Below are 17,199 nucleotides of genomic sequence, written 5' to 3'. Positions count from 1 at the left end.
AATAATACTTTAGGTTTAGATATCGCTCTACAAAATTTAGTCTGTATTTCTATATTTCCGATTAGATTTTTTTTATTAGGATTTGATTTGGGTTCGGAGTTCTAGATTTAGGTCCAGCCCTAGCTAGAATATTCACAATTCCATGCGTTGTAACTTGTAACATGTGTGATTTATGTGTTCTGTTCTTACGTCAATGATGGAACTGAGAGAAACAAATCCTAAGTTTTCTAATCAATAAAGTTGAGTGAATAAACGTGTGATTTCGTAATCAGTGTTAGAGATGATTAGTGTCGAGTAATTCTAATTAATAGGTAGCCTATATTAGTATATTTTGGTAAATTATCTAATCAAACATTCTAAAGATTAAGAATTTTATTAATTGATGTGTACGTACTCGTTGTTCTTTGTTTCACAAGTGAAACAGCTTTGTGTAACCAGTCTGTGTGTAACATGAAGGATTAGTTGATATCAGTCAAGACTCAAGAATGTAGAAAATAGCGAAAACCAAAAGGATTATTTTTTTTTGGTCTAAGAAGGATTATAATTCATTACTGAGAGAAAATTTATTCCGATAATAACAGGAATGGCCATATATACAACTCATGCACATGTAACATTTATTTTGTAAGTCATGCATGTGTATAGTACAAATTAACTGAATAACATATATTACACATGATTGGAGAAATATATAATATAATAGTATTCTAAGTGGGAAAAATAGAAAAAAAAAACAAGTTTGTAAAAATGAATAAAGAGTTATATATGTATGGTTAACCAAGAAAGTTGGTGACCATAGACATGGGAACCAAACAAAGCCCTTTTTTCTTCAAGTCTACTGATAATCCACCTTGGTTTTGCCCTACACTCTTTCCTTTCACCTATGTAAAATTAACGCATGGTGAATTACTGTGAGATATCGAAAATAATTCCTATATCTTTTGATTGATTAATTCTAACGCTAGCCATACGAAGTTAAACTGTAGTAGTGTGGTTATTACATTATTTGTGTCATCAACAACGCCACCCCCGTGTCTCGTGTTGTTGCCCAATAGATTCATTATGCTTTTGACCTATAAAAACACAAATAGTTTGTAGTTAATTGACCAAATTAATTAAGGTACGTTCTACGTACTTGTTAAATTGATTATTTATTATATTCATCTATGTCAAATAGGAACTTACACAATGGCACTGATTGTTTCATCAAGTTTTCTTGGGTGGTTCATTTCAAGAATATTTCAATTGTGAGTCTCAATGGCGTCTAACCTTATCGATCCAATGTCCCATAAAAGCTATAATCAGCATTTAATTCAACTAATAAATTAGAAATATCAGTATCATGACATTAATCACTTTAATATTCCCAAACTCGACTGTTAGCAGTGCAAAACAAAGAAGAAATAACCTACAGTAACCTTCTTAGTTAAATACTACCATGACCAAAAATATTAGTTATAAAAATATTGATATTTTCAAACTTAAACAATATTGCTTTATAAAAAATTATACATCGTATATCGCTTCAAGTCTTTTCTCAAGAATTATAATCGTTTTGTTCAAAAATCATATTCTTAGAACAATACATACATAGATAGACTCATATGATTTATATATATATATATATCATATATAAATAGAGACTAGAGAGAGATAGAGACTTACATTAGGACTACGAGAAGGAGAAGATGCAGTGTCTTCAAGATCACAATGAGTACCAAAAGGAATCTCTCTATTTCTTGTTCTCTTGATGTTCAAATTGTTGGAATAGTTAGGTCCTTCTTGTTTAGACATGTCGAAGGTCTTCTTAGTCGCGACAAAAGACATTGCATCGGGGATGGAGGAAGAACTGAAATCTCCCATATGGACAGCACTTGAAGAAGCCTCGCAGAAATCTTCCAAGTACATCGACCAGCTACTTTCCTCCGGGGTTCGGTCGCTTGAAAACGTCGTCGACGTTTCACATTTGCTTATAATGAATGCATTGTTCATTGAGCTCTCCATGAATATTTTGGAAGAGAAAAAGAAATTGAGTTTTTTTCGTTGGTTTGTTATTTGGTAGGGACAGATGAAACATGCGTAAGGGTTAATTATATACATGATAAAGTGTATTTTTTAACAAAGTAGTATATAATGACATATCAAATATGTCCCTTCTCGGACATCCGATAAAATGAAATTTTAAATAATATACATTATTTAAGACGAAATAATTTTATTTTGCTGTCAATGATGGGAATAATGTTGGTTTGGAATCTTGGTTTGTGTGGTCGCTCTATCTGTATTTTCCTCTATTTGGTGGAAGTTGATTTGAAATATTCAAACCAATTTAATACTGTTACTTCTGCAGATTTAAACATGAGTACGAATTTTAAAGACAGATAAATATTAAACCTGATATTGAAACTTTTAAATTATACCAATTATTATATGGAACTAGTTAAAATGTCTAAACATAAACAACTAAATATTGTTTTTTTTTCGTCAAAAAAAATATTGTTTTTGTAATTATCAGTAATCAAAATATAGAAATGAGAAAATATGATGAACTAAAAAGGTTTATATTATGATTGGATCGATTTGACTGTACTTTTTATTATTGAATGCTTTCTGAATAGCTAAAAGATGTGTTAGTTTCTTATGTGAAAGTTCTTATTTCATTAACCAATATGCGTTAATATATTTCATTAATACTGTATATATTTATATGTTTTAATTTATATATAATGGTATTCGGCTCTATATTCTAAGTTTTTAGAGGTGTATTCCGTTGAACTACTCTGTGATTGATTACTTTATCTTCTTTATCGAATAATTGTTTGGTAAATTATCCCCTCAGAATATATATAGTGTTAAGAGCATCTTTATCAGTGGGACAAAATTTGAGTCCCTCAGATTATTTAATTAGTATTAATAGTGTTAAGGACAAATGGAAGGACAATTGGAAATGTTTGTTTATTGGTGGGACTTTGTTAAAGTCCTTAGGTTATTTTTTAATATTTTAATGTTTTTGTTTTTTGTAAATATGTAATGAAAAATAAAAGATAAGTTTATAATTAAACAAGCCACATTAGAATTAAAAACATAAAAAATTATAAACTTTAAAAAAAAATTACAACGTTGAAAAAAAAAAAGTTGAAAAAAATCACAAACATCATAAATAAAAGCAAACACACAATTTATTCAATTCATAAAAACTTAATAATAAGTTATTATTCTTGAAGATGTCCGAATTTATTCCATATATTTTCAATCAAATCATTTTTTAATTGTCAATGAATTTGTCTATCCAGAATGCTCCTCCGACGATCCATTGTATTGCCCACGGCGAGTTTTGGTGCCCTTTTGACGGTAAATGTATCTTCATCTTCTCTTTCTTGAAATTCATTTTCGTCATAGTTAGTGTATGTCAATCGTTCATCTTCGACAATCATATTATGGAGTATGATACATGCTCACATAATATTTCCCATTTTTTCTTTATCCCATAACTTAGATGGATTTTTGACAACGGCAAATCTAGATTGGAGGACTCCGAAGGCACGCTCGACATCTTTCCGCACAGCTTCTTGTTTTTTAGCAAATAATGAATTTTCTCACTTTGTGGTAGTTTGATAGATTGAATAAAAGTCGCCCACTTCGGATAAATACCATCCGTGAGATAATAAGCCATATTGTACTCGTTTCCGTTGACATAATAATTTACTTCTGGTGCTATTCCGTAAATAATGTCATCAAAGACAGGTGATCGATCAAAAATATTAAGATCGTTCATAGTACATGGGGCTCCAAAAAACGAGTGCCATATCCATAGGTCCTGTGAAGCTACGGCCTCCAAAAATCGTGCCATAACCTGGAAGTGTATGTTGGATTCTCGCTAAAGTAATCATTCCATAGCTTTTCATGGCCTTCTTCCCGGTTTCTCTCGATAAAAACACGTTTTTCTCTCTTTTGGTTCTGGAAAAATGTCAGAATTCTCAAAAAATTCATCAAAAGCAGAATCTATAGCATCATCTTTATGATCTTTGTGGTAATGAAAATGAGAAGAAGATGCCATTGCAAATTGATTTTACAAAAAAGATGGCAAATGAAAGGGAGGAGAAGAAGTCTTGAAGGTGTGAAAGATGTGTTACACGACCTATCATATTTATAGTGAAAGGGAGGAGAAGAGGTGTTCTTCGAAAATCATGTGAATACCCATCTTGTATCATGTGACTACTCTTCAGCCTCATGTGATTTTTCCATTGTCTTTATTCTACTTCACCAACATCATGTGACTTAGTAAACAAACACAAATAAGTCACGAGACTTGTGACTTAGGACTGAAACAAAACAAGTTTGTATCATGTGATACATTTTGTGATTCATTTTACTTGGACTTAGTAAAGAAACAAGTTTGTATCATGAGACATAAAGAAAATAAAGAAACTAAAGAAACAAGTTTGTATCATGAGACATAAAGAAACAAAAGAAACAAGTTTGATTCATACCGATTACAACATGAGATATAAAGAAACAAAAGAAACAAGTTTGATATACCGATTACAACATGAGACATAAAGAAACCATCTTGTGACATAAAGAAACTACAGAAACTAAACAAGTCTTACAAGTCTTTCATGATACCTATTACAACATGACCCATTAGTCTTTCACTTAAAGACGATCACCATACCTATTACAACCAAAAGTAGGAGCATTACACCAACAAACACTTCGAACCCATCGATCAAACTTGATTTCTTCTTTGCCAAGTCAGAAACTAACTTCTCTAGCTTAACAACCTTCTCGTTAGTCTCATAGCTGTTGATAGAGTTCAGATTATCTACCTTTTCCTCCAACATAAGTATGCGTTTGTCTGTCGCACTCATCTCCTCCATCACCGCGACGTCCCACCATTTCCAGATGTGGCATTCACCATCGTCAACATTCTCGCAAGTGTAGTATCTCCTCCCTGGGTCGCTTCTTGTGTATGATGTTGCTATAAGGGGTTCGCCATCACAGTAACAAGTCTGAGGGAATCCAAACTCCACCTCTGGCTGTGGAGGATAACGAGCCGTTTCGCCATATTGGAGGATTAACTCTTCTTGGTCACGACGACTAAGCTCTTCTTGGTCACGACGAATAAGCTCTTCGTATATTAACTCTTCTTGGTCACGACGACTTATCGGCACATCTTGGTCACTACTTTCACCTGTGAGACCGTAGTCATCCGAGAGTGAAGGCTGGCTGTAACTGTATCGGCCCATTGAGAGTAAACCTGCAAAACAATTACATGGACAAGCTTATTAGCAGCTAGAAGCAAAACTAAACCTGCAAAACTATATACGAAAACAACCACACAATTTGCAACCATAAAAATATTTTTATAAATAAGCAGGAACAGAAATACAAGAGTAGGAACAGAAATACAGAGATACATTGATTTTTAAAAGTAGGAAACATAACAGAAATACAGAGATACATTTAAGACACTACTAACATAGAGTGTCTAGTATGGCAAGTAGCTTATCCTTCACCACTTCTTCAGCCTCAGTGAGTGGTTCTTTTTTGGCTAACAGAGTGTCAAGTATGGCGAGCTTTGACAGTCTCTCCTTCCTCTCCAAATCCTCCTTCTTCATCTCCCAAATGCTCGCATAGTCAGCCACATACTTGCCTTTTCCTCCATACCTTCTAGCATTAGCAGCCTTGATACTTTTAGGGCGGACCTCATGATCAGCAGCAGTGGTGTTTGAACTTTCGGTAGGAGTCTCAGAAGCTTTACGCTTTGAACTACCAGTAGGTTTAGGAGGGTTGAGGCTAAGCCACTTCTGCTCATACCTCAAGAGACACCACACATGCTCTAGAGTAAATTTCTTATTGTTGTTAGTGTAGTAGATGTCGTGCGCCAGCTTGAGAACATCAGGGTCACTCTGACCAGAGCTGATCTGTCTCTCTGCTGCCGCATGTGCAGCACAGAACTTGTTAGTGAAATCATTAATCTTGTGCCATCTCTGCTTGATGTTTAGACCATCTCTTCCTACACCATGAGCTCTACCATGCGGACTTGCAGCATAGTAATCACCAACTCGAGCCCAGAAGGTCCCTGACTTTTGTGAGTTTCCAACAATCGGATCCTTTGAAGTGTTTATCCACGCGCTGATTGTCACCTCGTCATCAGCTGGTGTCCACTTCTTTCTCTCCCTTGAGGCCAATGGATCTCAGATGCTCCAAAGTTCACACTATCTTGATAACTTTCATATAGGAAAAGTTCTGGCTATTAAGGAGACCGACTAAACTAGGAGTCTGACTATATGGATTCAATGGATTCCTTGAATCCATAGCGATTAGAAGACAAAGAAGAGGGGAAGAGAGGAACATATGCCGCAAACAAAGAGTGAAAGAAGATGATGTGTGTAAAACAATGAAAGCTTGTTTTGTTTTTATAGGTGAGAATTAACTAAAGCTAATTAAATAAACCATCATAAAGAGGTAACCATAAACTACCAGGGTCTAATCAAAACTTAATACAGTCATAACTTCAAAACTTATTACAATCTCATCACCCACAACTACAAAACGTAAACTATCTTCAAGCATAGAGGACTATCTCCTCTTAAACTATCTTCAAAACCTAACTATATACCTTCAATCCTAACCATTCAAGGAAATAACTAAGCTGTATTTTTTTGTTACACTTCAACCATTCAAGTAAATGACTAAGCTAATCGTCAACACATAACTAAAATATGACAGCTTTCGTTAAGAATAATCAAATACAACAACCAACTAAAAGCTTTCATATAATTTTCAATTGAAGTCACATCTACGAAAGCAACTTTGCTTTGAGGAAAAAATTATCTGCTCTATATATCTACTATATTTAATAAGACGATAGCTTCAAAACACAAACGACTAAACTCCAGAAATGAAATGTGATAAGAAATCAAAACACAAACAACTTGTATGCGATATAATATCGAGACAGAAACAACTTAAGTTCAGAAATGATATGTGAAACTATCAAAGAAGCAATAACCGAACATACCATCAACGATCATCATCATCAAAAAAGAAACTAAATTTAAACTCATTAGTTAATCAAACCGAACATATCAAAACTAATTAGCTTTCGTAGATGCCCGAGTCGGAGGAACTATATCGACAAACAAAAACTAATCTACCGAACAAATCATCACAACAAAGCATCTACAAACGCATGCGGAGGAACTAGATCGAGAAACAGAAACTAATCTACAGGCAGAGAGGAGTACCTTTTTGATTGAAATCTGGTGACGGGTTCGGGAGAGGGAATCTAGTCAGAAATCGTCGGAGAAACAGTTGCGAATCGGGAGGCGGAGAATGAGGTTGGGGATGCGGGAGAGAGTCTGGAGGAGGTAGCAGAGTGGAATCGGCTGAGTCAGAGGTCAGAATCTGTTCACAGGTAGGAGATGAAATCGTCGGTCTTCTTTATCGCATGCGTCGCCTTCGTCGTCGAGAGAGACCAACAAAATATTTCTAGATCGAAAATGAAACAATTCACTCGTGTTTCCCCTCCTTGGCTTCTCCGCTTCGTTTCGAGCCAACACGTGGCACGAGGGACGAGTCAAGGACGTTTCTAATTTAGTAAATGTCCCACTCTTTTTTCCTTATTTCTGATTTAAATTAAATCACTCATATGCTAATATGCTAAGATCCGAAGGTAAGGACAGCGATAAAGATAGTCTAATATCTACAGCGAAGCCGATAAATAATCATGTATGAATTTATATGAGATTGACCGGAGAAACATGTGTAACATTCTGCTCAGTATTCTGGAAAAGCTTTTAGTTGCCTTCAATTATCACGTCGCATTTTCGCTCGTTCATATTAAGGCTCTGAATGGTAACAGCGGTTTAAGCGGTGCGTGATAAGCGGATTGAATATTGCGGTGCGGTTTGATTGCGGTTTGTATAAGAGAAACGCATATTGCGGGAGAACTGCGGTTATTCTAAATAAGCGGCTCAAAAGAAATACGAATGGTAACATATATAATGAATAGTGCAATTGCGGGAAGCATATAATATATTTATATTTTACAAAATAAAAAAATCAGTGATATTAATATAATTATATATATATATATATATATATATATATATATATATATTATTTTAAAAATATTTTATATCTGATATATGAAATTTAATATGCTATTAATGAGATTTTATAGCCTGTATCTTATTTTATTTAGTTTGTAAATAAAATTAATTTAAGTTTGTTATTTAAAAATAAAAATGTAGTAAAATCAATATCAAAATTAATTATATAAAATCTGGTTTTCCATATTCTCTAAAAGGTAAAATAGAAAATATAAACGTTGGTTGCATATATTTTCTGTGCATTTTAATTAATCAATAATAATAAACTTTGTCAAAAAAATAATAACAATAAAATACTAACTTTTAATACACTAGCTAACAACAGGGTAACAAACCATTACCGTTTAAATAAAACTAAATAAACTATAATATGTATTATAACTTAAAGATTTAATAATTTTTGGTTTTCAGTTTAAAAACCTAAAAATGAAAAATTATATAAAATCTGGTTTTCCATATTCTCTAAAAGGTAAAACAGAAAATATAAACGTTGGTTGCATATATTTTCTGTGAATTTTAATTAATCAATGATAATAAACTTTGTCAAAAAAAAATAATAAAAAAATACTAACTTTTAATACACTAGCTAACAACAGTATAACAAACCACACATTATCACTCGCTTTTTGTTTCAAGGCGCGGTTCACACAAAAGTCAGTCCCGCTATACCATCTTTTCTTATTTATAATTATTTTAATTACAACCACTAATAATCAAAAACAAGGTGAATGGTGACCAAAAAACTATCCCGCTGTGCGTTTTGTTTACCCGCGGTTGTCACTCAAGGCCTAAGTTAATGAATAGGGCGGACCCGAACATTGTTAGATTCCTAATTAAATTAGTTTATTGTTTGTCTTTGTCCACTTTGGTTGTGTTGGTCCATAAGCAACCGATAATTAAGTAATCAGATGACTAACTTCTGGATTACGAATAAATCAACAAGCAAATGGGCCGGTTTCACATTATCCGAAAATTTTATATCCCCTAAACATTATTTGCGAAGTGATTTGCCACATGTTTTCTCTACAATCGTTTTCACAAAAAAAATTATGACGTGTCTATTAAGATTGATGACATATCATATGGTTAAATATGACATGGACAATTACATTTAATGCTGATATATATTTTTGGAAATTTTTGTAAAATATGGCAATAACTCATATATTACATTTAACTAGGTGTCTTCCTGCACCATGTGCACTAAAAAAATTTAAAATATGTTTTAATAGATAAATATAAATTATATTTAATTTTTTTATTAATATTGTAATTTTCTTTTTCTTACTAATATTTAAGTATAAATTTGATTTAACTAAACATAAAAATAAAGATAAAAACAATTTTATTTATTTTAAATTATGTTTAAGAATATGCATGTATATATTTAAAATTCTAATCTTAGATAGATATTTCTATCTATTTATTATAATTAAATATATTAAATAAATATGTAAAAATTGCATAACTTTCAAAAATTAAAATTAAACAATACTTATAAAATTTGTAGATATACAGTATATAAGAAACTAATAATTTACGATTTAATTTTATAATTTTGTAAAAAAGTTGTATACATTTTTTGAAATTTTTATAATTTTAAAATAAATAATTAAATGATATTTCGAAATTTTAGATGCTATAGTTGAATTTATTTATTTTAATGATGATTTATGTGTTATTACCATATTCTAAAAAAGTTTCCAAAATATAAATCGACAATAAATGTAATATATGAGTTGTTACCATATTTTAAAAGTTTACCAAAAATATAAATTAACATTAAATGTAAATTGTCCATGTCATATTAATCTATAAGCCATGTCATCAATTTTAGTAGCCATGTCATATTATTTTTCTGAGAATGATCTTAGAGATGACATGTGGCAAAATCACTTCTCAAATATAATCTAGGGGATATTGATTTATATTTTTGTAAACTTTGTAGAATATGGTAATAACTCATAAATCATCAATAAAATAAATATATTCAAATATGACATTTATAATTTCGAAATATTATATAAGTTTACTTTTATAATTATCAATTTTTTTATTATCTAAAAGTTTCTAAATTTTCTAAATTAAAAAAAAAATTAAATCGTAATATCATTAGTTTCTTTTAGATATCTACAAATTATGTAAATATTATTTAGTTTTAATTTTTGATAACTATAAAATTTTATATGATTTTTAGTAATTTAGTACAAGTTGATTTAATACATTTAACCAAATGTAATAAATAAATTTTTTTATCTAATATTTTAACTTGATAAATATACATATATATTCTTAAATATAATTTAAAAAAAAATATTTCTCTTAATTTTATGCTTAATTAATGATATTTATATTAATTATTGGTAAAAGTAATAAAACATATAATATTAATAAATTACATTTTAAAATATTAAATTTAACTTTCAAAAAATTCATCACTACACATGGTGCAGGAAAACACCTAAATTAATAATTGTGACATGGCTACTAAAATTGATGACATGTTTTAAAGATAAATATGACATGAAAAATTATATTTAATGTTAATTTATATTTTTGGTAAAAATTTTAAAATATAGTAATAACTCATATATTACATTTATTGTCGATTTATATTTTTGGACTTTTTTAAAACATGGTAATAACTCATAAATCATCATTAAAATAAATATATTCAATTATGGCATTTCAAATTTCGGATTATCATTTAAATTAAAAATATTTCGAAAATATATACATATTTTTAGAAAATTATAAAAAAATAAATCATAAAATCAAATTAAATCGTAAAATCATTAGTTTCTTATATATATCTACAGATTTTATAAATATTTTTTTAATTTTAATTTTTGACAATAAAGCAATTTTACATATTGATTTAATATATTTAATTAAAATAAATAGATAGGAAAATCTACCTAAGATTATAATTTTAAATATATACATGCACATTCTTAAATATAATTCAAAATAAACAAAATTATTTTTATCTTAATTTTAATGTTCAGTTAAATCAAATTTGTATTAAAATATTTATAAGAAAAAGAAAATTTATAATATTAATAAAATAATTTAGACATTTTTCTATAAGATAATAATATTTCTAGAATATAAAAGATTGATTATACATAAACATATATAAATTATCTATCAAATTTTAAAATATAGACTTATATATTTTTATCAAAAACATATATAAATTATACATAATATATTTATGAACCGAAGGTAAACTAAAAATAATGTAATTAGCAAAATCGTTTTATTTTAGTCTAATTATAACCAAAACATTATGATTAAAAAATGATATAGCCCAATATACCAAATGCAAGTAATGATATCAATCAAAATATGAACAACTAAATCAACCAATTATTATGACGTATCTATTTTGCATATATTCATATACGTGAATAAATTTTCAATATTTTACAAGTTATGTTTATTAATGAATATCTGATTTACTTTTTTTATTTTTCTAAAATAAGATATATCAAATTATACAAAATTTTATGAAATATATTTACAAATATAAGAGGATAAACTGAATTACCTACTAATACGATAATTTTAACCTAATGAGAAAAATCATCATTAATTTAACCGTCTATATACAACTCAAAAAAAAAAAGTTGAAATAATACAAAATATCATACTTAAAACATAAAGATATTTAATACAATTTTTATACATACAAATAAAAGATTACTTAAAACATATAAACAAACAAAGTAAAGTACTTATTTGTAAATATTTATTTCCGTGCATGAGCACGGAAGAATCACCTAGTTAAAAAATACATGACTAAACTATTCGTACGATACAAGTAGATGAGTCTCACTTAGTTTGTTTTTTTTGCTATTACAAATTCTGAAAAACATTACAAACGCTGCATTATCTAAGCTGCTATATCGGATTCATACTTGACGGTAAACTTTATGTCATATTGTAGATTTATTGTAAGTCGTTTCTCTACTAATTCGCATATTTCTATCTTTTCTGAAAATTGAAACCCAAATTTCCTCATATAAAAGTATTAATAAATCATTAGTCAAACTTCTAGACAAAGGAAGCTTTCCAATTAATTTGTTTAAGTTTATTTAAAATATATGTTTATTGTTCACATAGAAAAATAATATACTAAATAACTAATGTCTAATGAGTTAAGTGCAATGCAGAGCATGGTTCATGATTTGAGAGACGAATATCGAATGCTCTCATGCTGATGCGGTTAAGTTTTTGGAAACTTTTCGTTCAAACTCCAAACAAAACGAAAATTTTGGTAAATTATATAAATGACTAGTGTATGAAGTTATATGTTAAGCTAAAAAGCCTAATTGAAAAAGAAACATATATAGCAAAATGATCAGACCTACTTTGCACCCGACATCTTAATCGTCTTTGTGGTCACTTCTGTCCAAAATCTTGTCCTTTGCATGTGAATCCCTAAGTTCCTTTTCAAGGGTTATATACTTATATGGCAACATTACTTTTGAATATGAGTTATAAAATCAAACTACAGTTAAATTTTCAGAAAAAGTAGCATGTTCATCAAAAGAAATGTTAAATACCCCGAAATACTTAAACAGAGTTACATCCTAGAAGGACTCGATATCATATTCAACTTTTACTGGGTGTATTAAATTTTAGATTATAGACATAGTGATAAAGAGAATGTCCAATGGCAAGGTTCTACCTTGAATATATTAAAGAAATAATAATAGAAATATATAAAAGTAAGAAAGAGAAGTAAATTTTTGTGGAGAATATCCAAAATATCAACTCCTTAGATACCCTTTTGCAATTTTTAGTCAAATTGTCAACATATGATTAGCTATGTTACATGGAAACGGAAGTGGAAACGCAGAAGCGGAAACGTTAGGAAGCGCGGAAACATATATTTAAAAATATTTAGGAAGCGGGTACGTGTTGGAAGCGTATATATATATATATATATATATATATATATATATATATATATATAAACACAAAAATTAATATATCGAATAAAATATTTTAATTAGTGAACTAGTGCATAATTCATATACTATAACTAAAATAAAATAAATATGTATAGTTACAAAGAAAAAAATATAATAATATATATGTAAATCTATGTATATTTATATTTCTTTGAAACTGAAAAATAAAGCATTTCAATTAATTAACTCATACACAGCAACCGAATAATACAAACAACATGAAACAAAACGAATAAGTAAAAAAGACTATCATTAGATTATTATTCAGAAAAAAAAACGTACAAAGTTGAATGGACTTGTATTTTTTTTAGTTTTAACTCTATTGTTATATATATTAATAAAGTAAAGTAAGTTGGGCCATAAATCAATTAAATTAAGCAAGCCCATAGAACAGAGTTCTTCTTCTTCTTCTTCTTTGCACATCAACATAACCGTCAAGCTTCCGATCTACAACCATCAACGCTTCCACATACGAACCGTGCGCTTCCGTCACGCTTCCAAACACCACAATTCTGGAAACGCGATTCCGAAACGATTCCATACGATTCCGAGCGCTTCCGCTTCCGATTCCGCTTCGGAAACGAGAAACGCACCTTCATGGGCGATTCCATGTAACGTAGATGATTAGTTTAACTTTAAACTTTTGAAAAGGATAAAAACTAATTACTTGTTAAAAATATATTAAAATAATAATAATTTAAATTTTACATATCCCTTATTAGATACCAACCATTAAGGTTGTCCTAGAGGCTAGAACTAAGAAAATGAAACCTAACTTATTTACGGGAGAGTTAGGTAAGTAACAAAAAGCTTAAGAATTTGTCAACTTCCCCTTTAATAAAATCTAAATATTATTGACTTTGTAAAAATCCTTGACATACGTCAACTGAAGATCTCGCAAATATTTTATTTCATTTAAAAATGAATTATTTCTATTATTGAGCTGCCGAACTCAGGGATTAATTTTTATTCTAATATGTGTTCTCTCTCTCTTATCGAATGTATCCTTTCTCTTTTGGTTTAATTGTTACTAGATTTTGATCCGCGCTTTGGAAGCGCGGAATATTTTACGATAAAAAATTTACTAATAACTTAACAAATATTTTGGTAATTTTTAAAGAGTGTGTATTTAAAATATTTTTGCATTTAAATCAGTGTTTTTAAATTCAACCCGATTGTGATTATACCCGTTAATCCGGAGATCTGACAATTCAATTTTGGTTTTTAAAATATTCATATTAAAAAAAATCACTAAACCTCGAGACTAACCGATTGAACTGATGGATTATAAGATTACTAACCGATAGTTTCATAATTTGTAATCTTATAATCCAAAATTTAAAATTCATTATTTTGCAATTTATGAAATTATGATGTTTCTACAAAATTCTAAAAAGAACATGATAGATATAAAATAACTAAGATTAATTATTGTATTGTCTGGAAACATTGATAGTAGTATAAAAAGTATATTGTTTGGAAACATTGATAGTAGTACAAAAAAATAAGTATATTGTTTGGAAACATGGATAGTAGTGTAAAGAAAATAACATTAGTGATTTAATGTAGGTTTATTTATAAAGTATAAAGGTGTATTTAATTTAAAAACTTACAAAATAAATGTTAGGTCCAACAGAATGTTTCTGTTTTAATAAGATAGATTTCGCTAGGTTATGTAGTTTTCACCCAGAATATGCTTTTTTTTTTTTTTTGTCAAACTTTTTTTTTTTTGTCAAACCCAGAATATGCTTATAATTGAAATCATATTACTTAGAGTTATAGCTAGCTTTACACGAGTTGACGATTAGCAAAATAACAAGTTAGTATCTATCGTTGTTTTTTGTCAACTCTTTGGATTTCATTTCACGAAGTTTAAAGTACAGTGGCTAATAGTTGAGCCACGAGATTACATATTGTTGTTTACTTGTCCTCTCTTTTTGCCAAACCATCAACAGTATGCAACAAGTTCTTATGTACATGTATGAAACTGAAATTATGGTGAGTGGTAAAGCTCCCAAATGTCCTGAATCGTGGCGTAAATCTCTGTAACATCTTCTGTCTTCCACTGCTTTCCTCTCACGTTAATGTTATTGGTCTTCAATAACCCCAAGCAGTCTTCTAGGAAGACAAAGTTAGTATTTATCGTTTAATACTTAAATATAATATATTTAGTGAAAATCGTTTATATATATTCTCTACCACCCCAGTTTGTAAGCAGATGCTGGCGGTATATGATATATCCAGTGCCGTGCCATGCTGTTTGGGGCCTGAGGCCAAATATATAAAATTAAGGTTTTTGTTACTCTTAGTTTAGTGATTTTTTAATATTTAAAATTTTATTTACTAAACAGTAAAAATTAGTTAGAAAATAATTAATTTTATTACGTACACTGTTATATAGTTTATCTACTACAAAATAGTTTTACTAGATTCATATATTTAGTTATATTTTTTGATTTTACATTAGTTAATGGTTAATTCTCTCAAATATCACTTTTAAGTTTTTGTCACAAAATAACACTGAAAAAATAAAATGACCAAAATAGCACTTTTTGTTTTGAAAAATTTAATATTTATTTTTTGTTTTTAAATATTTGAACACATTCCTAAAATCCACCCCTTAACTCTAAACTCTAAGTCTTAGATTAATTAATCCAAGAGTTATAAATGCATATTTACTATTCAATAAAAATTTTATTGATCAATTTCCTCCTTATGATGCTATTTTGTGACAAAAAATTGGTTTGGTGTTATTTTGGTCTTTTTGTCTTAGTTTATTTAATGTATAACATTTCTAAATAATTATAAAGATATTAAAACAAATATATTTTAACTGTAAATTTAAATTTTAGTTTTAGTAGTAACAAAATCTGTTGAGAAAAAAATCTAACAAAATCTTAAGAAGATTAAATATATTTTTAATTAATGCATTGATTAATTTCGTAACTAGTAGTATAGTATTATTATAAATTGATTTAAATAAACTTATTATAAAAATTAAAATTATATACTAATGTTATATAGTCTATATTATATTAAAATAGAAGTTATAATGAATTACATATTAAAATTATATTAAATTGGTAAACCAATATATTTTGAAACTATTTTCGTTTAGATAAATAAATAAAATATCATTCATCGTTTAAATGACTAAAATAATATTCAAATTTTTAAATGATTAAAATTCAAAATTATGTAATAATTTTTACAAAATAAATTGTTAAAATATGTTAAATTTTTATATTTAGAACTATATGTTATCTGTTTATTTATTTTTAAAATTACAGAAATATATTATTTAAATGATTATATAAAATAGTATAAAAACTTTATTTTTATAAATGAAAGATTACCCGTACTAATGTGCAGGTCAAAATCTAGTTATTTTTGAAACTGCATTTTAAAAATTTTATTTGCTCAAATGTTGAATTATGTTTTTCTTAAAATAAATTAATGTATAGTATATTGAAAGTGATTTTTAAATGCAATCATATAACCAAATATATAGATAAGGTCTTGAACTTTTTATATATAATTTTTTTATCTATAAACTGAAAGTATGATTGAATTACATGAAAATCAATTACACAAAAAATATGGGATAGGTTAATCAAACGTAGACAAAACTCTTTAAGAGAAACCATTGATTCTAGCTACTAAACTAAAGAGTTTTCACTAGTAAAAAACAGGGCCACAGCCACGAATATGCCACACGAATTTCGTGGCAAAAACGTAAAAGCTACGATATACCTACGATATGCTACGAAAATTAAAACGTGGCACTTTGCTGGCAAAACGTAGCAAAGATTGATACGACAATTGCTACGATTATATTCGTGGCACATATTTGCTACGCTTTGCTACGTTTTAATCGTAGGTATTGACATATATTATTATTTTAACTTAGTCGGTCAGGAAAAAACAAAAAAGACGATTGTCACGAAAAGATTCGTAGCAAATCCGTGGCAGCCCACCGAAAAAAAATCCCGTCAATCCAATCCTGCACATAGGACAGAGATAAAATATAAAAACTGAAGCCACGAAAATGTTTCGTGGGTAATTTCGTGGTAAGCTTTCTCAGTGGTATCACATCC

The 17,199-nt window shown here is 28.8% G+C and overlaps 1 protein-coding gene across 1 annotated transcript; it reads right to left on the bottom strand.

Moving 5' to 3' along the window:
* Window positions 1-545: 545 nt before the first annotated feature.
* Window positions 546-2,073, bottom strand: LOC108840894 (vascular-related unknown protein 4). The gene is made up of 3 exons (XM_018613701.2): window positions 1,666-2,073; window positions 1,002-1,073; window positions 546-881 (listed from the first exon to the last, which is right to left on the bottom strand). Exons 1-3 carry the CDS (start codon window positions 2,002-2,004, stop codon window positions 774-776), a joined length of 519 nt encoding a protein of 172 aa, XP_018469203.2. The 5' UTR covers window positions 2,005-2,073; the 3' UTR covers window positions 546-773.
* Window positions 2,074-17,199: the final 15,126 nt, after the last annotated feature.

This window comes from Raphanus sativus, chromosome 2 (assembly GCF_000801105.2).
Source record: "Raphanus sativus cultivar WK10039 chromosome 2, ASM80110v3, whole genome shotgun sequence".
Taxonomy (NCBI): domain Eukaryota; kingdom Viridiplantae; phylum Streptophyta; class Magnoliopsida; order Brassicales; family Brassicaceae; genus Raphanus; species Raphanus sativus.
Note: the sequence above shows the minus strand (reverse complement) of the source record. Positions and strands in the feature narration are given on the sequence as shown.

Bases quoted from the DNA above. Each gene is read 5' to 3' on its own strand.
- LOC108840894 (XM_018613701.2), bottom strand. From the start codon at position 2,004: ATGGAGAGCTCAATGAACAATGCATTCATTATAAGCAAATGTGAAACG. The intron at 1,074-1,665 runs GTAAGTCTCTAT...GTGTTTTTATAG, and splicing joins CTCCTTCTCGTAGTCCTAAT to GTCAAAAGCATAATGAATCT. The intron at 882-1,001 runs GTAATAACCACA...AATTTTACATAG, and splicing joins TTGTTGATGACACAAATAAT to GTGAAAGGAAAGAGTGTAGG.